The 21,985-nt window shown below is 35.7% G+C and overlaps 1 protein-coding gene across 4 annotated transcripts in view; it reads left to right on the top strand.

Annotated features, from left to right (window-relative positions):
* LYN (LYN proto-oncogene, Src family tyrosine kinase) overlaps window positions 1–21,985 on the top strand; it is a 42,759-nt gene that overhangs the window by 18,100 nt on the left and 2,674 nt on the right. For 2 of the 4 annotated variants that reach the window (XM_058175379.1, XM_058175381.1), the window contains 10 exons: window positions 3,670–3,807; window positions 7,184–7,229; window positions 7,324–7,432; window positions 9,330–9,428; window positions 9,524–9,627; window positions 12,014–12,163; window positions 13,186–13,338; window positions 17,124–17,306; window positions 17,895–17,971; window positions 21,389–21,542. In XM_058175379.1, the coding sequence (XP_058031362.1) occupies window positions 3,670–3,807; window positions 7,184–7,229; window positions 7,324–7,432; window positions 9,330–9,428; window positions 9,524–9,627; window positions 12,014–12,163; window positions 13,186–13,338; window positions 17,124–17,306; window positions 17,895–17,971; window positions 21,389–21,542 (1,213 nt within the window). Of the gene's footprint in view, window positions 1–3,669; window positions 3,808–7,183; window positions 7,230–7,323; window positions 7,433–9,329; window positions 9,429–9,523; window positions 9,628–12,013; window positions 12,164–13,185; window positions 13,339–17,123; window positions 17,307–17,894; window positions 17,972–21,388; window positions 21,543–21,985 lie in introns of those variants that run through there. The other 2 variants (XM_058175382.1, XM_058175380.1) reach the window with 1 other exon arrangement.

Below are 21,985 nucleotides of genomic sequence, written 5' to 3'. Positions count from 1 at the left end.
TTCTATGCAAAGGAGAATTACACAGGAAATATCATTTGTTAAAACGGGAAAGTACTTAGCATCTAAAAATAAATAGCTAGAGATCATCACTCTCAACACATATAAAAAGGATTGTCTCTGAATGGAATTTGTGACAAAATGTAACACGTGGAGTGTTAACTCTATTCATCATATACGGAGTTTTTCTTAATTAAAGATAATTTGAGTCAGTTTGGTGTACAAAAGTGCCTACCGTTCCTGTCCTATTATTTTCTTTCAATATATGTTCCTGTATATAATGTTATGACAAAATAAATTAAAAAAAAACAAACTGTGAGTTCTACTTCTGCCTTAGACAGAAAATCTTCTGAGTGACCTTGGACCAGTCACTTCTTCTCATCCCTAGGAAGGAGGCAATGGCAAACCACTTCTGAAAAACCTGGCCAAGAAAGCTTCAAGGATTTGTCCAGGCAATGTCTAAAAACCAAACACAATTGAATGAATAATATTGAGCAAACCACAGATCCAGAATTCAAAGCAGCATCATTAAAAATATAAAAATGGTGGATTTGAAATAAATTTGCAGTGGGATGTGGGAGGGAGAGTACAGATAAATTCCAATCATCTTTTAATCAGGAATTTTTCTTCTCTTACCAGCACTGCCAGCATATGGTCAGTCCTTGTTAAGATGGCTTTGGTTCTTCATCCCTGTTCATTAGTATTATATTTCTTAAATATTTTAATTGCATGATTATGATTCTGCAGTACTTAAGATTACCTTGAATTTGTTGATATCTCTCTGAGAACCTAGATGGAACTTCATCCACTTCATACATATTAGGAATATATAAAGCAACTATGTTTCTTTTTCTGTTATTTACACATAGGATATTATCAAGCTACCACTATGTTATATTGCTTCATGTGGGATTTTTCTTATTATGAATAAAAGAAGCAGTGGACTGACATTTGCTTTAGTTTCTTAATTGACTCTTACAGGCTTGCCTCTAGCCTTTTCCTCTTTCTAGAGCAGGACTGTCAAACTTGATTTCATCAGAGTTGTGTTTGACCTAGGAGGGACGGGATGGGCGTGGCCAGGGTGGGCATGGCCAGCTTGACGTCACGCATGTCAGAGAAGCATGTGGTGGTCCAAGGGCTCTGCCAGCGAAAATGGGCTCCTGAGCTCAGTTTTCAGCTGCACAGCCTCCTGCAACCCTCTGCTAGTGAAAACGGAGCTTGGGAGGGTTGCATGCAGTCCTCCCGAGCTCCATTTTCGCTGGCAGAGGCACTACGAGCCATCCTTCACTGTTTCCAGGTTGGCCTCGTGGGCCAGATTTAAGCACCCAGTGAGCTGGATCTGGCCCTTGAGTTTGACACCCCTGTTCTAGAGCCATGCTGAAATGATAGCTATGGAACATTTCTTTATTCTTCAAGGAGCAGAAAGCAGTCACTATGGGTACCAGGTACCAATTTGCAAGAGCCTTCTGATCTTTCCAAATAAATAATAAAAACAATGTCACAAGATCATGATATGTAACGTGATTTTGATGATTTTAGGAAATTTTGCATGATTGCAGTAAACATTCAGGAGACATTCATTCAAGCAATATACACTTTTCCAATTTCTAAAACCTCAGTTAAATCCCAGGACACGAATCATGAGGTGTTTAAATTTAGAAAGGATGAACATACAGGGAATGTAGATAGAAAACATAGCAACCTTTCACCTTTCAGTAAACTCAAAAATAATTTCAAAGACATTAGGAGGATGAAAAAATAGAGCATAAGATAGAAAAAGAGAAGACACCAAATGGGCAAAAAGTAACAATAGCCCCCCAAAAAACACCCAAACCTGTACTTTTTATGAACTTATTAGACAGATTTCAGCCTAATTTTAATTTTATTTTAAAAAGTATCCAATTCCCCATTCCTTATCCTTCTGTTTTGAAAATTCTTATTGGAATTAAAGAAGAGCTATTTCAGTTGGCACTAAGCTCTGTGCAATTCTGACCATTTTCATGGACTTATCTAATTAATCCTTGAGTATATTTATTCTTGTGTAGCTCTCTATTTTTAAAAAATCCCCTATTAAAACTTCCAGGGTAGTTAAAATAGAATAGAAATGAAAATATTTCGATAGATTTGTACCCAAACCACACAATATCTAAATATAAAATTTTAATGTATAGATATTATATACTGATTTTTTGCAGTTTTGAAAATGTTGGTTTTCAACTCAAAGCTTTTAGGAACATTGGACCTCATAGGCTAAATTCTAGTTTAAATAGGATGATTGTATTTTCAACATACTGAATTCAGTTCAGTTAAAGTTCACATTTGTAGGTGCTATAATGTAGGGTTGAAATAGTATCAAATTTGAAAGGTGTTGATTTCAGTACTTTGACTTTTTCATTTATACATCTATTATGAACATTTGCACACTGATTCTGTTAACAGACGGATTACTGGAATATTATTTGAAGGCAATAGACTTTGATGTGGCAGTATAGTTTTCCTTATATTTAGTTATAAAGCATATTGTAAAAATATTATGGAACCTTGATGATTATCGTTGTGTAAATGTAATCTATGTCAATGACTCATCCTGAAGATAAAGCAAAAATCCCTTTTATTTAGATATGATAAATGTACTGTATATAAATATTAGTTTTCAGGGTTATATGCCAGCGGTCACCAACTGGTGGTCTGTGGACCACTGGTGGTCCATGAGAAAATTTTGGTGGTCCGCAGAAAAATTATTTGCATTTTTTATATTGCACTAAATCAGGGGTCCTCAAACTATGGCCACTGGGCCGGATACATGCAATGAATGCTTGTGTTGCTGCAGAGAGTCTCCCTCTTCGGGGTCTTTTTGTGCGGGGCAGAGGGGGGCAGAAATTCCAACTTGGGGTTTGCTTCAGCCTCCTGGTGCGGGGCTTTGGCAAAGGCTGGATGGAAGCATCGCTGGTGGCGAAGAGCCGGAAGGCTTTGTTCCAGTGGGATTGCATCATGGCCTGGAACTGGCTGACTATCTCAGCCCATTGAGTGTCCAGGCGTCAGTACCTGGCCTTGCATTCCCCGCAGGTCTTCCGTCTGCTTGGAAAGCCTATGCTTGTAGTCCTCAGTGAGGTGCTTCTGCTGAGCCTCCTCGGTCACATCCAATTTGAATTGAGCCAGCTGTTTTGTCAACTCTTTCTCGTTGTAGCTGCTTAGCACCAACAATTATTTTCTGTTGGGACCCTAAGGAGCTTGGGCAGGCAGGCGAGGAATGGCTGGGAGGGGAGGGGTGAGTAGAGGCTGGTGTGGTATCCCTCAATGTGAATGACATCAAGTTGGCCACGCCCATCCAGTCACATGTCCTAGCCACACTCACCCAGCCGGTCATTAGACAGATCATATTAGCAGTCTGCATGATTTAAAATTATGAATTTAGTGGTCCCTGAGATCTGAAAGGTTGGTGACCCCTGTTATATGCAGTATAAAAACCTTATGTGAAAGCTTGGGCAAAACACCTAAATGATTTTGTCTGTTTAAAGATACCACACAAATCATTTTGGGGACAATCTTTTATTATTTATATGCTGCTGCCAAGTTGGAAAATCCCCCACAAATTCGTATAGGTTTGACTATGTGAATACATATGACAGCATTTTTGACTAATCTTTCCATTGTTTTGCTTTGTCCCAACAGGAAAATATGGGATGTATAAAATCCAAACAAAAAGAGAATCTGCATGGAGATGGGCTAGATGTGAAGAACAAATCAGTACGTAAAACTGAACGAACTATTTATGTGAGGGATCCAACGTCCAATAAACAGCAAAGGCCAGTAAGTAGATAGTTTCAGGGAAGAATTCCAACACTGAGATTGCAGTTTGACTGGCATATCTTGTGTTTATTTCATTTGAAAAACCAACACAACACATAACCAGGAATGAAAATTATATTTTCATGGACTGCAGTTTAACTTTGTGGCAGTAGGTTCATTAGGCCATAAAGAATGTACCTGAAATCCAAACCCTTATGTCTTTGAGTTCTCAGTTCCAACTAATAGCAGTTTGAATATACAGCCCTGCATTTAGAGATCACTAAGCAGTGTTAGTTTTACTGTGGAAGTTTGGAAATACATTAATTCCTTTAATAAAAAAATCTCTTTTTTTCACATGTTCACAATGGAGGAAATTGCTTTAGAATTTATTTTCTTCAGTTGAACTGAAGACGCTTCTTGGATGAGAAGCAAAACATCTTCAAGGAAAAACAAAAAAAGTCCAGTTGTCTTTTGAAAAAAGCATCTTCAGGACAACCATGACCTGGATGGTTCTCCATAGACTTCAGGTTGGGAGTAAATGCCTCCCAATGCAGCTGCGGGGGGGGGGAATGGTAGGAGAAGACTATGACCTATGGCACAGTGAAAGTATTTACTCTTGTGGGAAACAAACTACAGGTAGTCCTCGACTTACAACAGTTCATTTAGTGATCGTTCAAAGTTACAACAGCACTGCAAAAGTGACTTACTACCATATTTCAAAGTTATGACCTTTGCAGGATCCCCATGATATATATGATAAAAATTTGGATGCTTGGCAACTGGTTCATATTTATGACCATTGCAGTGTCCCAGGGTCATGTGATCATCTTTGTGACCTTCTGACAAGCAAAATCAATGGGGAAGCCAGATTCACTTAACAACCAGATTAATAACTTACCAACTGCAGTGGTTCATTTAAACTGTGACAAGAAAGGTCGTAAAATAGGGCAAAACTTACTTAACAGATGTCTTAGTTAACAACAGAAATTTTGGGCTCAATTGTGGACACAAGTTGAGGACTGTCTGTATTAAACTAAGATGGGCGCTGCATGCAAAGTGTCCCTCTAAGGAGCTTTCCAGGGTTTTTAAAAAAAATATTATTTTTTTTACCATCTCAGTATCCAAAAATATTTTTTAAAACTATGCACTCTTAACATGTTGCAGAGATACTGCATTTATTCTCATAAAACTTATATTAAGGGGAGGGGTGGCTTTCCATTTTCAAGATGAATGCCTAAATAAAGTACTTTGTTTCATTTAATAAAAACTGCTACAGATAAGAATGATAAATTGCAGTAGAAACCTATGTGTAAGAAAGTCTTAAAGCCAAAAACTCAATATTATTCAATAGAGTTTGGGAACTGAGAACTATATAATGCACCTGGCAATTTTATCCATTACAGGATAACTGTTTTTCAGTTATCATATGGTAAGAAAAGCAGCTGGGGTCACACCCCATGCTAAAGCCTGCCATGCATGACTTTACTCATTTGAGGTTGTTTTTAATGAGGAAGAATAACTAATAGAATACAAAGTATTGCCCTTAAAGAAAATCTGCATTTCAGTGAATTATACTCCCAGGTACAGAGCATTATTAAAAAATTAAATGGCACTTTATTGTATTATTGGACCTACCTGCCCCGAAATAATATGGCAAAGATGAGATGATAGACAATAGGAATATGCAGCAATCTGGATTTTAAAGAGAAAGGAGATTTTTGAATGTACCAAGTTGCTCAATGTGCCCTAGCTGGCAAATCCTTTTAGAAGCTGAACTTTTTCTGGTCCAAGAAAGGATGCATTTGAATTAAGGAGGTGACAGTCCGTGGGACACATATACTTTCTCTAAATTCCCTTTTTATTCATATCTCAATTATTCTACAGCCCTATGGAAAAAGGTCTCAGGAAGCTATAGACAAGCAGTGGAGGAAAGCTGCTTACCATCTGATAAATGGAGCTTCTGTTCCATTTACTGCCCATCGCAATAGCCATTTGGTACACAAAGTTTTCATAACTCCAAAAGTGTCCACCAATTACCACTGCATTAACTATAATTATATTTTAGATTAGTACAATATGTAATTTCAATCCTTCCAGATTATTTAACAAAACATATTTTGTGTGAATTCAGCCTAGGCAACTAAGGGACTAACTCTTCTTACAAGTTATGTGTGAGTTGCTCATATGTACTTCCTTTAACATAATAAGGAGTAGCATTGCTGATGATTAGTATTTCAATTCAGCAGGATTTTAGGATTGGCTTGATTTCATCAGTTCCCACAAAGCAGGGCTATGGTCCATTTAATTTTCTTATAGTATTGTGGACTGATTGGAACATCATTAAAAAGGTGAGCTATTTCTGCACTGGATTGCTTTCTGTATAACACAGAATAACACAGTTCGAACTCAAGCGATCTAGAAGGGAACCACTGTTCCAAGAGTCCCTTAATAAGTCAACTTTCCCCCACTTACTGGATAATTGAAAGGTCTTTTGAAGAATAATCGACAATTATTTATTTTATTTTATTTATTTATTTTGTCACACAGTATATATAAGCATAAGCATGAAATAACTAAACAATATATAAGCATATATATAAGCATGAGTATGTAATAACTATATTAATTGGATATAATGAAAGGAAACAATAGGACAGGAACGGTAGGCACGCTTGTGCTCTTATGCACGCCCCTTATCTAGTGATAGCATCCAGTGATATATTCACAAACCGTGTTCTAAAATGGAAAAGCATTCTATTAAAATAAATGTATATATAAAAATATAATTTTGACCAATAAATAAATTTGTTTTTACCAAAAGTAGATAAATTTTGTTTTCAGGAAACCCACAACAATACTGATATTCCAGCCAAAATGTTCAATTATGCCATAAATATATTTAAACAAATATATAGCCTAGTATTGCAGAATGCCCAACAATTTTAACTAACCTAACAATGCATACTGACTTTGAATAAATTTTATTCATTGCTTGGTGGAACAGATTAGTTTGTGTATGAGTCCTTGTTGACATGGAATTCATTTTTATAGGTGTATTGAATACTTTCTAATTGTTGTTCTATACATAGACATGCTCCCAGTTAGCTCTTGCAATTTTTTTCAGGAATGTTTTTATATATCTATATAGCTTTGAAGTTTACAGAAGAACACTGGTGGTTAAGATAAAAGAGCAGCCATTTAGTTTCAACAATGGCTCTACTCTGACATGAATTTCCTGATAAAGTTGTATGGGCAGACATTTCAAACCTAAGTGCAGATATTTAAAACACAGCCCAAAATAAATAATCAATTTACCAGTAAGAAAAATCTTGTCGGATCTGTATTTTAAATTACAATAAAGTCTGATGATATCAAATAACTTATTATTTTGTTTTAGGGAAATGAAGATATTCTTTTGCCAGGTCAAAGGTTCTATCATGAAGGTATGTTTATAGAAAATCACTGATTGCTACAACAAATTGCTATTGTTTGAATGTAATAAATGAGTAAGAATATTTTATTGCATTTCTCAATTAGATGAAGAGAAAGAACATGGGGACATTGTGATAGCCTTATATATTTATGAAGGCATGCATGAAGATGATTTGTCCTTCAAAAAAGGAGAAAAAATGAGAATTCTGGAGGAGTAAGTATAGAAGTCTTGTCCTACTTTTATTTACTTCTATGTAATCATGAGGTTCGGGGTATGCTCAGTAGATAGACTGGCCATTTTAATTCCAGTAGACCAAAGCTGGTTAATATTATTAAAATAATGAAGGTAGCATTGTGTTGGGAAGGACTGTATTTATTGGCCATAAAGTTCACAAGATATGGACTGTCGTTCAACTTAAGCTGTTTTGACCAACTGGCCAATTGGAAGGGTATAATAAAAAAAACCATTGGATCACCTACAACCTCTGTATATTTTCAAATTCAATCTCTATCATCTCTTATTGAAGAATTGGTTATAAGGTCAAAAGCAGATGTCCTACAGTTTTTAAAGGGCATTTTTGTTCCCATTTCTCTCCGTTCAAAATATTTGTTTTTAGTATTAAATATATAATAACTAAAACATGCATATATCTATATAGCCATAGTCATTAATAGCTGTGTAATATTTGTTTCCAATTGAAGTTCCATGCTTCTCCTCTGTCTATGAAATATTGCTTTAGTAATATTCATCAATTACTGAGTTTAAACGTTCTTGGAATTTAACACATGTCCATCATCTGTCAAAAATTTTAAAAATTAAAAATCTCAAAAGGCATACTCGAGTAAGCCCCTGGGTCTTTTTCTGCCATCAGTTTTCTAGGTTTAATAAAACTATCCATCTCTAGACTGTTGGGATTTTTTTTTAATTAAAAAAAAAACAACTTTCTATGGAAATGCAGAAATTAATGTGGCTTCTGTATACTGACCTATATATTTCTTTAATCATTCCATCATCTAAAATTGTGATAAGCAATACTAGTTTGAGAAGTGAATGCAGGATTTAATATGCATGAGGTCTCAAACCAGTTTTGATTCTTAACATAGTTAACAGGTAATACAGCTATAGTCGGCAACATACCGAACTATTTACCTTTAGCTATGAAAAGAAGATAAGTGCTTCGATCCACTGGCTTAGCTTTCTACCCAGACTGTCTGGGTAGAATGAATGGGCAAATGAAATTGTCTTTCTTTATCAAATTTATACACCTGTACATTTCATCAAAGGAGAATATGGGTTGTACACAACAAATGGATAAAACCATGTATAAAAACCATAGATGTAAAAATATATAAAAATCACATTTACAGTAACCTTATAAAAACAGAGATACAAGCTCTTGGCAAAGAGAGGATAAAAACAGCCAGCTCAACAATTAAGCCACCTAAGAATGTCTCTGGTTTTCTGGTATCTTAGTGTGCCTTACCATCAGAAAATGAGGTTACTTCTGTCATTGAAAAAAATATGCTTTGTACAGATAATCCTCAATTTACGACCACTTGCTTAACAAGGATTTGAAGTTACGACAGCTCCGCAAAAGCCACTTACCACTCATTTCTGAAATTGTGGTGATCAGACATACTCCCATGGTCACATAATCATCAATATGACCATGTGCAGCTTCCTGCAATCACATGACTGTGATTTGTGACATTTTTTTGGTCAATTTTCTCATTCCAATTACAGCATTCATTTAACAACCACCACAGAAATGTTCAAAAATTGGTGATCTGGTCACACGATGCTTAAATTTATGACCACAACAACTTACGACAGTAATTCCAGGTTATAAATTCATTTACCTGTGATTTACTTACATCTACAGTTAAACAAACCAAGTACTGTATTCTGCATTAGCATAATAAGCCCTAAATGAGGCAACTATTTCAATGTATGTGATTCATGCCAAACCATTAATCCTGGATAAGTATGATGTCTGAACATAGTTATTATTTCCTTCAGTTGAAATGTAAGCTTCTTTGAATGCTTCTGAGGTTGATCAGTAATGTCTTCTTTACAAAAATAACAGTGTTTATTTCACTTTTTTTTTTAGACATGGCGAATGGTGGAGGGCTAAGTCCCTTGTAACTAAGAAAGAAGGATTTATCCCAAGCAATTATGTTGCAAAAGTCAATACCTTAGAAACAGAAGAGTAGGTTTCTTATCTTTTAAATATTTGATTTCCATTGCTTTTTTTCTCATGTTTGGGTAACAATAAAAATATGTTTTTAAAATAATACTTTTCAGATGGTTCTTTAAAGACATAACCAGAAAAGATGCAGAAAGGCAACTTCTAGCTCCAGGAAATGCTCCTGGAGCATTCCTGATCAGAGAAAGTGAAACATTAAAAGGTAAGTTTTCTGGATTTCATTGGATCTGAAGATAAATTCAATTTTCTCTTTTAAAACTCTTAAATCTTTATGACACAAACTTTTGAATAAGCTTCTGTATGATCAAATTTATTTGAAACGTCTTGGGCATTCTATGGCAAAAAAACCACCATCTTCCAATCAATGAACCAGAACCTAGCAGAGTCTTTTCCATTTTTTCTAGGTTCCCCCTAAAGAGAATTAACTGACCAGGAATAAAATTTGGGGTTATCTGTAATTATAATATACATTGCTGTTTCTTCCTTTGATTTATATGGCTGCCCAACTTAACAAAAAAACTTAGTTGGATAGTAGCATTAAAAACAAAATGGAGTACTAGAACAGAATAGCAAAATGATCAAGATCAACAAATGCACAATCCATTAAAAAGATCCTTTTTGGACAGATTCATCTTAAGCTCAGGCCTAATTCCCAGTGAAAGCCAGGTTTTCAGGGGCTTAAAGGCTAGCAGACTTGTGGCCATTAGTTCTGATATCTCAGGGGCTGCCACAAAGAAGAGGGAGTCAAGCTATTCTCTAAAGCACCTGAGAGTAGGACAAGAAGCAATGGGTGGAAACTAATCAAGAAGAGGAGCAACTTAGAACCATGGACAAATTTCCTGACAATTAGAACAATTGATCAGTGGAACAACTTGCCTTCGAAAGTTGTAAATGCTCCAACATTGGACGTTTTTAAGAAAAGATTGGATAACCATTTGTCTGAAGTGGTGTAGGGTTTCCTTAGAAGGAATTAGAAGACCTCCAAGGTCCCTTCCAACTCTGTTATTCCATTCTATTCATCTAAATCTTAAGACAACTGTGACAGAGAAGGCATGGCAGCCAGATTCTGCCAGGTAATATAACAAGGGACCGGAAACATGCCTGCCTGCCGGATATCAAGAGATGAGTGGAGACTCAGGTGGTCTCATAAATAACATGGCCGTGTGCGATGGCACACAATGGTACATTAAGTCGTATTCATAATTATTCATACAATAATATTTTTCCTAGGTATAAGGCAGCTTTATATAGAGCATGTTGCATTAGTCCATATGACAGGTGACTTAGGACATGATTGTCCCCCAATCTGGGAATGTATGGAATGTAATATCTGAAAGAACCTCAGGGCTATCTCCTGTTTCAGTAGAGTCAAGACCATAAGAGTATCCCCAAACTGTGCTCCAGTTCTGTCTGAGGGAATACAATTTTATGCAGAACTGAAGGAGAATGGAGGAAAAACCCTGGAACTGGGGATCCCAAAACTCATAGTGTACGACTATAGCTTGGGTAGAGCAAAGGCTGTTCTTTGCCATTCAGGTCTCCAGAGTTTCTAGAAATTGGGAAGGAACCTAAGCAGTATGACTTGGTTACTCTAGGTTGGAATTATATATTAGGACATCATCAGTAGTGATGATATATGACTTGCACCTAGTGGCTTCGTTAGTTGTTAAATAGGGGTGGAGAGAGAGTACAACCCTGAAGAACCCATAGAGAAAAAAAATTGTTAAATTTCCCTCCATCTCCACCAGATGCCAGTTAAGCCATATGATTATGGTTTGTGTTGTATGAAGACAAAGAAAGTGTTTAAGGGAAAAAGATGATTAGGATTCTATTCTCCATTCATTTGAGACTCTTATTAAAGTCAAATTCTACCACTATTCAGATACAACATAATATAATTATTCACATTTGTAAGAAATGCAATTGGAACGAGTGATACTGTGGGAAAAATAGTTTATAAGATGATTAACTGTAGTGGGAAAAATAGAACCAGAGTCCCATGATTATTTTCCTTGTTCTGAATCATTGTTTGTTTGGACAAGTCAGAATTGTTCACCCAGGAAAAGTGTTGTTTTTTTTTTTTTTAAAGAAGCATTTTTTTAACAAATGGATGCGCTACAGAAGCCTGTTTTTCTAAAGTAAATATTGCTTTATTGCAACTTGTTTAGTAGACATCAGAAAAATATCAATTTGATAGTCTTTATTGTCTTACTACAATGGTAGGTAGCAATGACCTTGAGAGATGGAGGAAGAGAAGCATCCAGAACAATGCTCAGATATGAGGCAATTAGCATGCAGAAGAAATATGGGCAAGGCAAACATCTCAAAAGGGACCCTTCCTAGTATTTTGGGGTTTGAAGGCAGCGGGGGAAAAACATACTTTAAGACTTGCAATATTATATTAATACAACCTTACAATAGAGTAGAAGTTGTACTTCTGGGTGGACTTCTTGTCTGGGCTACCTTTACAAAGTGACACTTACTGTTTAACCTTTCTTTATTAAAATTGTTTATAAGTTATTATTTTAAAGATAGTAACCAACTGGCAATTATTTTATGGTTTATTGTTGGTTTGGTTTTGTCCACAGGAAGCTATTCATTATCAATAAGAGACCATGATGGACAAAATGGTGATGTTGTTAAGCACTACAAGATCAGAAGCTTAGACAATGGAGGCTATTACATTTCTCCAAGAATCACTTTTCCCTGCATCAGTGATATGATCAAACATTATCAAAGTAAGTCAGCAGTTTTTCTGAAGTACCTATAAAATACTAGCCAAGACTGAAAACATTTTTGCATTTCAAATTCCAATAGATTTTGACTTACAGGGTAAATTGTGTCAAGGGTGAGCATCATTATAAGTCCAGAGAATTCTCAGAAGGGAGGAGATTGAAATAATCAAAAGGCATATATCAACACGAAACAATGATAAGCTAAGTGCAAATTGAGGAATATCAGATTGGCTTGAAACAGAACACTTTTCAGATTATCAACATTGTAATTATTTGTATAACATTGTGGCAGTCTTGTGAACATATTTGCTGTGGGAAAGAAAAACCACAGTTGATATTTAAGAGAGTGCAATTTAATTCATTCACAATAACGTTTTATATAGATATCTTCAGACCTTTCTTTTCCCTTTATGCCTATCATCACCACTTTGTCAAGCTATATCTGATTACTGTGCCTTAAATACTATTCCATGTTTCTTTGAATATATCATGCATGGCAAATCTCTATGTTTAGTTAAAAATCCAAATATTAATTTCATGTTTTTAAGTTTGAATATCATGGTTGATATAAGCCAAAAGTTCTGCTTTATCTGTTATAATTTGCAAAATATATTTCACTAAATATTCACCAATGAATAAAGTAAAAGTTTACTGAAATGCATGCATGTGTGTATTATCAACCACTAACAAAACTTTCCAGTTTTATGATTAACTATGCAGCTGTAATAGAATACTTTCTTATTAATGCACAAGGAAGCCTTTCATCAAATAAAATTTTAAATTGAAAATAAAAAAGTCTGGATAAGTACACATAGTTCTAATGTAATTATCCCCATATAACTTTTTGTGGTTGTGTCCCAGGATCACACTAATCTTACTGATAGTCAGTTTGGGGATGAAAAATGAATGCCACAGAATCTGTGGCATTAAAAAGTAATCCTATCCTCTAGAACGAAAATACAGGTATATGATCTCTGAAAATTTCTAATGATACACAAATATAGCAATCTTTGTTTCTTAAACAGAGCAAGCAGATGGCTTATGCAGAAAGCTAGAGAAAGCATGTATTAGTCCTAAGCCACAGAAACCATGGGATAAAGATGCCTGGGAAATCCCTCGAGATTCAATCAAATTAGTGAAAAAACTTGGAGCGGGTCAGTTCGGAGAAGTTTGGATGGGTAAGGTACTCATATTAAATAGAGAATTTCTCAGATGCTTATAACATGTAAATAGCAGAGATTAAGGAGGGGATGATAGGGGAACTGTGGCTCCTGAGTCTTCCTTGTAATAATCTATCATGGACATGATTACCGAGAAATGGGGATGCTGTTTTCTGGCATCTTGAGGCAAGAAATACATGTAAACAATACTATAAAGCCCTAAAATTGGCTTAACACTGCTTTGAAATATAAAAGGATTTCTAAAATCCTTACCCAAAACTAAAACAGTCACCACACATAAAACAAACCTTCGAATACTTGTCAACAATGATATCTGTGTTCCTCAGCTGGGATAAACTTATTGATGATCATTATTTGCATTCAAAAGATGTACTACATTGCTTTATGCTTCATGTACCTTTTCAGTGATACAGTGAAGGAAATGAACCAAATCTGAGTGTTTGCAAATATGAATATTTTTTTCCCCCAAAACTGAGGTTCTGTGTTCAAATAAGTTTGTCTGGCCTGTGAGCTACAACACTATTCTCCGTTGCTTACTCATAGTCTAATAGGAAAGCAGTTTAATTGTTTCTCAACTATTACTTATTTTTTTCAGAATCATGTGGGTGGGAGGAGAGGGAGAAGTTTAATCTGATACTGAATTGTTGTGAACCTAGGCAATGGTAAAGAGTGATGTTGCTGGCACTACTTGTAAGCATAATTACCGGTACTGGATTTCTTTTAGCAGTCAAGAAACAATGATGTTGATCAGGATCATTGAACTGAGCGATCATATAAGAAAAGAGAGATTACAGAAGGTGTCAGAGAATGTGTGTGTCCTTTTTCCAACATCCCTCAAATAGTTGTCAAAAAAATCCAATATGGTGCCAGATTCCCAACTGTCTCAGTTCCTAAGGTCATGTGTAAGCCAAATGACCTTTGTTACTGCCCAATTACCCTGAACCAGGGGTGAAATGCTCCCGGTTCCAACCGGATCACCTGATCCGGTAGTGATGGTGGCGGGTAGTTCGGAGAACTGGTAGCAAAAATCCTTGCCCCCACCCCACTCCAGCTGAGCTGTGCGATCATCAGAGGTTTTTTAAAAAACTTTTAAAAGCATTTTTTCTTCGGCCGAAAAAATGGTTTTAAAAGTTAAAAAAAAGCCTTTGATGATTGCGTGGCTCAGCTGGGATGTCAGAACCCTTTAAAAGCATTTTTTTTACACCTCTTCGGCCGAAAAAATGTTTTTAAAAGGTTCTGGCAATCAGGCAACTCAGCTGGGATCGTGAGAACCCTTTAAAAGCTTTTTTTCCTCTGGCGATCCCAGCTGAGTTGCCTGATCATCACAGGCTTTTAAAAGCGTTTTTAACAACCTCTTCAGCCGAAGAGGTTGTAGAAAAAAATGCTTTTAAAAGTAAAAAAAAAAAAGTTGGCCACGCCCACCCAGTCACCCAGACCACCCAGTCACATTACCACCACCACCACCCCACCAAGCTACGCCCACAGAACCGGTACTAACAAATTTTACATTTCACCCCGTCCTGAACATTTATTTGGTCAGAGAATATAGAAAAAACTATTTGCTCATATCATGTGCTTTATGCAGTACTTGGCAGATAATGCTGGGTAGCATAGAACAAATTTTGGTTGACTAGGATTCTTGACTTCAGTTGCATGGTCAAGTTTTGATTTGCCCACCAAATGACTGCCTCTCTTTTCAATTTAGGAACCCCATCTCCATATGGCCATGCCTTCACTTCCCATCACAGTGATGATTGATTTGTTAATTTAATATAAGACATGCAGATATAATATGCTTCTCAGGCATCGTCTTGGGATGTTTGCTATTTAGTACAACCATACCAAAAATTCTGCAAAATGAAGGTTAGGGAAGTGCTGTCATCTGCAAAAGGAAGAACCAATTTCAGGAAGTTATGTTCCTGCATCTTTATGTAAAAAAGAAAGGGAGGGTGTTTCTGGTTCAAGATGTTTCCTCTTGTTTACATAGCCACTTTGACATCTAAATTTGGTATACTGTAACCCTTTAAGTAACTGTTAGACAGTGACAAAATTACTGCACTGAAGAGCCAAATTACACTTTGCTATTGCTCATGTCTGCCAGCATGCAAATTAGCTTGTCATATATCTCATAAAGAAATGTCTTGGAACTGATCACAATTAGTCTGTAGATTTCAGTTTTCTTTGTCTTTTCAAAAGAGCATGTATGTTTGCTCCATAATGATTTTAGTGTGGCAAAGAAATCCAAGACAGTTAATGAAAGGGAGATACTAAAGGATATTAGTAAATGTAAAGGTTCCCCTCGCACATACGTGCTAGTCATTCCTGACTCTAGGGGGCAATGCTCATCTCTGTTTCAAAGCTGAAGAGCCAGACAGTTAATGAAAGGGAGATACTAAAGGATATTAGTAAATGTAAAGGTTCCCCTCGCACATACGTGCTAGTCATTCCTGACTCTAGGGGGCAATGCTCATCTCTGTTTCAAAGCTGAAGAGCCAGCCCTGTCCGAAGATGTCTCTGTGATCGTGTGCTGGCATGACTCAACGCCAAAGGCGCACAGAACACTGTTACTATCCCACCAAAGGTGGTCCCTATTTTTTCTACTTGCATTTTTTACGTGTTTTCCAACTGCTAGTTTGGCAGAAGCTGGGACAAGTAACGGGAGCTCATCCCGTTACACAGCAGCACTAGGGATTCGAACCACTGAACTGCCGACCTTTCGATTGACAAGCTCAGCGTCTTAGCCCCTGAGCCACTGTGTTTTATTTATTATTTATTTATCCATATTATTTATTATAATTTATAATAAATTATAATAATTTATATATAATAATATAATAATACATATTATGTATTATTTATCCATAATAAAGGATAATACTAATCCTTTATTATGTTTTATATTGTATAGAATAACTTTTTAAATCCAGTAACCAAAAACAGCAAAGAATCTCACAATATTTTACAACTTGAACTATATTATAATATGGACAAGAGAAAATCTATTTCATTAGACAGTATCTGCTTTGAGAAAAAAATGCATGCAAAAATTATATAATACGTTAACTCAGGAATACATTCTGAATGTATTTTTATGGGAATTGATCATACAGAAAAGGAAGCAAGCACTCTGATAAAATTTATAAAAAGTGCACAACATAAAATTTTAAAAAACTTTGGAACAAAAATGCACCTGAAATCAAATTTTATTATCCCATTAGCACTACCCAGAAAATTCATTTATTCATTAAAATCATTACCAATGGTCATGGGCCTAACTCATTACCTGAGGTAAAATGTCAGTCATATATGCAACTTTGTATAATTTTGAAAAACAGATAAATAAATAAAGAAAAATATATCTTTATTTAGTTTCCTAATATAAAAGAAATTTTTTTTCTGGATTTTTGTGATATCATTAAATATGAATTTGTCATGATTATTATTCCTTCTTGTGGTTTAGGTGTAAGATCCAGCTATTTAACAGCTTAATGTGCACTTGTAGATTCATCCTCCAATTTTTTATAGTGACGATTTGGAAGTATAGACACAATAAAGCAGCAGCATCTTTTTTCTGTATCGCATTGAAGCCTGAAAAAAAGTTGCTTCAATCAATAACAAACTTTGCATTTAGTAAATGCAAGATTCAAATTTCTTCTTCCCCTTCAATTAACATGTGAGGAACACCAGGCTGGATGAGGTTGGACTTTTGCATATATTCAGCATAGTAAAAGTGTCATGTGTCAATAATAGTGAATGGATTCATCTTACCAATTTCATTCTAGGTTACTATAATAACAACACCAAAGTGGCAGTTAAAACTTTGAAACCCGGTACTATGTCTGTCCAAGCATTCATGGAAGAAGCCAACCTGATGAAAACACTTCAACATGACAAGCTGGTCAGACTATACGCTGTAGTCACCAAAGAAGAACCTATTTACATTATAACAGAATTTATGGCAAAAGGTATGCATTATTGAATGTTATGTCAAAAATATTATTTATTGATAGTCGTTAGATCTGAAGTAGAGAGTCAATCTACATTAACTTCTGAACCTTGGCAAAACTGTTGGCTTTTCATCCTGGAACTTGGCACTTTTCTGGACAAAACTACTTTCATAAATACAAGTAAATTAAAGTTTACACTGGGCCTCTGGTGGCGCAACAGGCTAATGCAGCCTATTATTAACAGCAACTGCTTGCAGGTTCAAGTCCCACCAGGCCCAAGGTTGACTCAGCCTTTCATCCTTTATAAGGTAGGTAAAATGAGGACCCAGATTGTTGGGGGGCAATAAGTTGACTTTGTATATAATATACAAAAGGATGAAGACTATTGCTTAACACAATGTAAGCCGCCCTGAGTCTTCGGAGAAGGGCGGGATATAAATGCAAAAAAAAAAAAATTCACAATTTGCACTCATCCATAATGATCCAAATTCAGTCACCTGTGGTTTAGTCAGTGAAACTTAATCTAAAATTGCAAACTTTATCACAATCTGGAAAACCAGATGATCTTGTGTTTTATTTGTATTTTTTGCTGATATACTTGCACAGGAAGCTTACTGGATTTTCTGAAGAGTACAGAAGGGACAAAATTACTACTACCAAAGCTCATTGATTTCTCAGCTCAGGTAAACAAAACTAGATATAAATTTAAGACGTATTCTTGCTGCTACAGTAGATCTATGTGACTAAACTGAAGTATATAAACTGTTACCAAACACACAGTATAATAGAATGTAACTGGGCTCAACCTGATTACAAGCATGTAAAAGTATCCCTTGAAAACCATAATTATGGTTTATCAACAAAGCTAGTATTATTATGTAAACTTCAGTTTAATTATGAATCAGTAATTAATTGTGTTTATAGAGCTTTCCGAATTGTTGTCTGGACTTTTCTGATGGCATGGAATAAGTATTCATGTTCTAACTTCAAGCACCAACGTAGCAGGAAACTTCAGAACAGTTCTTGCAGTCCTTAGATTCTTATGATGGCTATTTAGTACTATAAAAGAAAATACAAGAAATGCCAACTAGGTGTGACTTTGACTTCCCAAGAAGACTCATTGTTGTTCTCCTTTATGAACTTGAGAAAAGATAATTCTATTATCTTTTATTATCTAGACCTATAATAAATCTTTGGATCATTGTGAAAAATCATTAGGAACTGAATTTCTTTAGCCATGTAAATGCATTGCCCATGTGATTTCAAGCCAATTTAGAAAAGGAAGAAAAACTAGGCTCCTTCCAACTAGTTTAGAAAACTTGAAGATAGGTTCATTTATGAGGATGGGCCCTGTTACGACTAGGAAGCAGATGCAGTGAAACCAAGGAAGATAGTTTTTCATCTTATCTTCCTCACTTTCTTTCTCAATAAATAAAATAGCAACTTGCCAGAATACATTAATATCTTGTTAGATATTCACTTCCAAACCTAGCACAGTGGAAATACTGTGCTAGGTTTTGATATATAAAAATAGATCTAAATATTCATAGCTTCAGGTGGTTTCAATTAAAAATTATGATTGTGTTTAGGCCAGTATATACCACAGATCAAAATACTAGATAATGGTACTCTGTCTGAACTTAATTTTCTGTTGTAAAATTTAGCCTAGACTAGTTTAACATCAACAGCATTTTATATCTCTATTTAGAATTGGGGTTTTCTTTTTGTTTTCCCAGTGAAATTATTTTCTCTGGAAATTCCAGCTTTGTTTTCAAAAACATCATAAATCATATTTTAAATTTAAAATCATACATTTTTATTTTAAATCTAAAGAATATTTCTCATATTTTTTAAAAAAGCATTCAGCAATTATGACAGTAGAATGAGAAGCGCCACAAATATTTTTCCATTACCTGACCTCAAGAAGAGGAACAAGAAGAGAACAGTTTCTCTTTTTACGTATACTTATCTGTTTTTAAAGAGTGTACAGGCACCTATTTACAGTATTACAGTTTTTGAGTTGCTGAAATTCAGCTTCAACCTAGGTTAACTGTGACTTCCAGGGACTTTGTTTATTCAAGTTCAAATTCTTGTTTCAGACTCTATATGGCTTGACTAATAAGTATATGCCAGATTCAGATAGTTTGGGCCTATTCGGTGCACATGCAGCCTTGGAGTTCAGGAAGTACAGATAGTCCTTGACTTAGAACAGTTCATTTAGTTCGAAGTTACAAGAGTGACTTACAACTGTTTTTCACAGTAACAACGTTTGTAGCACCCCCATAAGTGATGGATTGCTACCAGTTCTCCCCGGTTCGGGAGAGTTGGTAGTGGAAATCTTGAGGTGTGAGCGAACCTGTTCGCTTCGCCCATTAGTTGGGCCCTCCCACCCGCCCCCGCGCTATTCATAGACTAATTTAGCTTTAATCGCAACAATACACGAGCACACCATAGATTTAAGCTTAATGTGAACTGTTCCAATCTTGATTGCAGAAAATATGACTTCAGTAACGGAGTTGTTAATGCCTGGAATGCACTACCTGACTCTATAGTCTCTTCTCAAAATCCCCAAAGCTTTAACCAAAGACTATCTACTATTGACCTCACCCCATTCCTAAGAGGTCTGTAAGGGGCGTGCATAAGGGCACAAGCATGCCTACTGTTCCTGTCCTAATGTTCCCTTTAATTGTATCCAATTCGTATAGTTATTACATACTTATGCTTATATATATATGCTTATATATCGTATAGTTATTTCATGCTTATGCCTATATATACTGTTGTGACAAATAATAAATAAATAAATACATACATACATACATACATATATACATACATACCTATTCCTTTGTTTTTAGACCATCTGTAAGGCGCGGCAGAGTGGATTGCCATGCCTCAGCTGTATTTTTATTCAATGCGCTTGCACAAAGCGCAAGTGTGGCATGCCTGCGAGCATAGCGAGCATGCGCACAGCAATCGCATGCAAAGCGCGTGCACAAAGCAAACCAGTGGTAAAACCAGTGGTTAGAACCCACCACTGACCCCCATGGTCACATCATCAAAATTCAGATGCTTGGCAACTGGTTCATATTTATGACTTGCAGCGTCCCGGGATTATGTATTCCCTTTTGCAACCTTCTGGCGAGCAAAGTCAATTGGGAAACCAGATTCACTTAACAACCATGTTACTAACAACTGCAGTGGTTCACTTAACCACTGCAAGAAATGTCATAAAATGGGACAAAACTCACTTAACAAATATCTCCTTAACAGCAGAAATTTTGGGCTCAATTGTGGACGTACATGCAGGACTACCTGTATATATTTCTTTGGTATCCTATCCCAGGGGTCTACAAACTTGACTCTTTTAAGACTTGTGGACTTCAACTCTCAAAGTTCCTCAGCCAGCCAAGCTGGCTGAGGAACTCTGGGAATTGAAGTCCACAAGTCTTAAAAGAGCCAAGTTTGCAGACCCCTGTCCTATCCTAACCTTCTGGAAGATTTTCACCAGAAGTTCAGATGGCACCTGCCTGGCCAGCTTTCAGAAAGACAGAATTTGTCCAAGGTCTGTTGAAACCCTAATGAATCCTGTTTAATAAATAAAATTAAGTGCCCTTTAAAGATTTGCAGTCATAATAAATTTTAAAAAAGCAATTTCCATCAAAATCAAATAATGTGTATTTTTTAAAAATATAACTTAAATACTAGTTATTTAAATAGGACACAACTAGTCTCCATCTGTTTTGTCCTTATTTTTATTCTTTGGAAAGCAGTAGAAAATGTCATTCATACTTGTCTTTAAACCGCTGGCCTCTGGGTTGGAAACAGATCCAAATATAACTTTTAGACAAATTTTACAAAATATTGCTTAAACAATCACCACTTTTTATAAATTATTTTCTTATAAATTTATAACAAAAGGTTATAAATTTTTACAAGTATTCTTCAGGTACAAATAAAAGGAGATATTAGGCTTGTATATAAAACTGACATACTAAATAGAACACAAACTATTGTTAATGAGTTATTTTTAGCTATTTTTGTACATACATATAAGCAACGCAGTAGAAAAATTAAACCCTTTTTATCTCTTCTTGCAGATTGCAGAGGGGATGGCATATATTGAAAGAAAAAATTACATACATCGGGATCTTAGAGCTGCAAATGTTTTAGTTTCAGACGCGCTTATGTGTAAAATTGCTGATTTTGGCCTTGCAAGAGTAATTGAAGATAATGAATACACAGCCAGGGAAGGTTGGCACTGTTTTTTAGTTTTAATATATTTAATGATGGGGTGGATTTTTTCCACTGGTCACTTAGATGTTTGTAATCAATTAATTGTAATAAATTAAACTTTTAATATGTTTAATTTATTTAATTTAATATGTTGAATAATGTGTTATTTTCCATAGGACAAACAATCCGGTGGGGAGTGGGTGTGGGGAGACATATAATGTATTTCTCTGGAAGCGCGATTTGGGTTGCAACCTGGAATTTTGGCAATTCCTCCATTCTAAGGATCCCTCCCTCTTCATTGCATAATTCAGAGCAAAGAATATGTACCCAACCTGAACTTCCTGTGTCATAGTCACACAAGTGGAGGAAACACATTATTTTATTACCCAGAAAACAGTATGGAGACTTTCTATGACCACTGCTGGAAAAGGGGTAGAAAGAATTCAGAAGCCATGATCTGC

Source organism: Ahaetulla prasina, chromosome 3, assembly GCF_028640845.1.
Source record: "Ahaetulla prasina isolate Xishuangbanna chromosome 3, ASM2864084v1, whole genome shotgun sequence".
In the NCBI taxonomy this organism is placed as follows: Eukaryota; Metazoa; Chordata; class Lepidosauria; order Squamata; family Colubridae; genus Ahaetulla; species Ahaetulla prasina.
The sequence above is the reverse complement of the archived record's forward strand: the minus strand, read 5'-3'. Positions and strand labels throughout refer to the sequence as shown.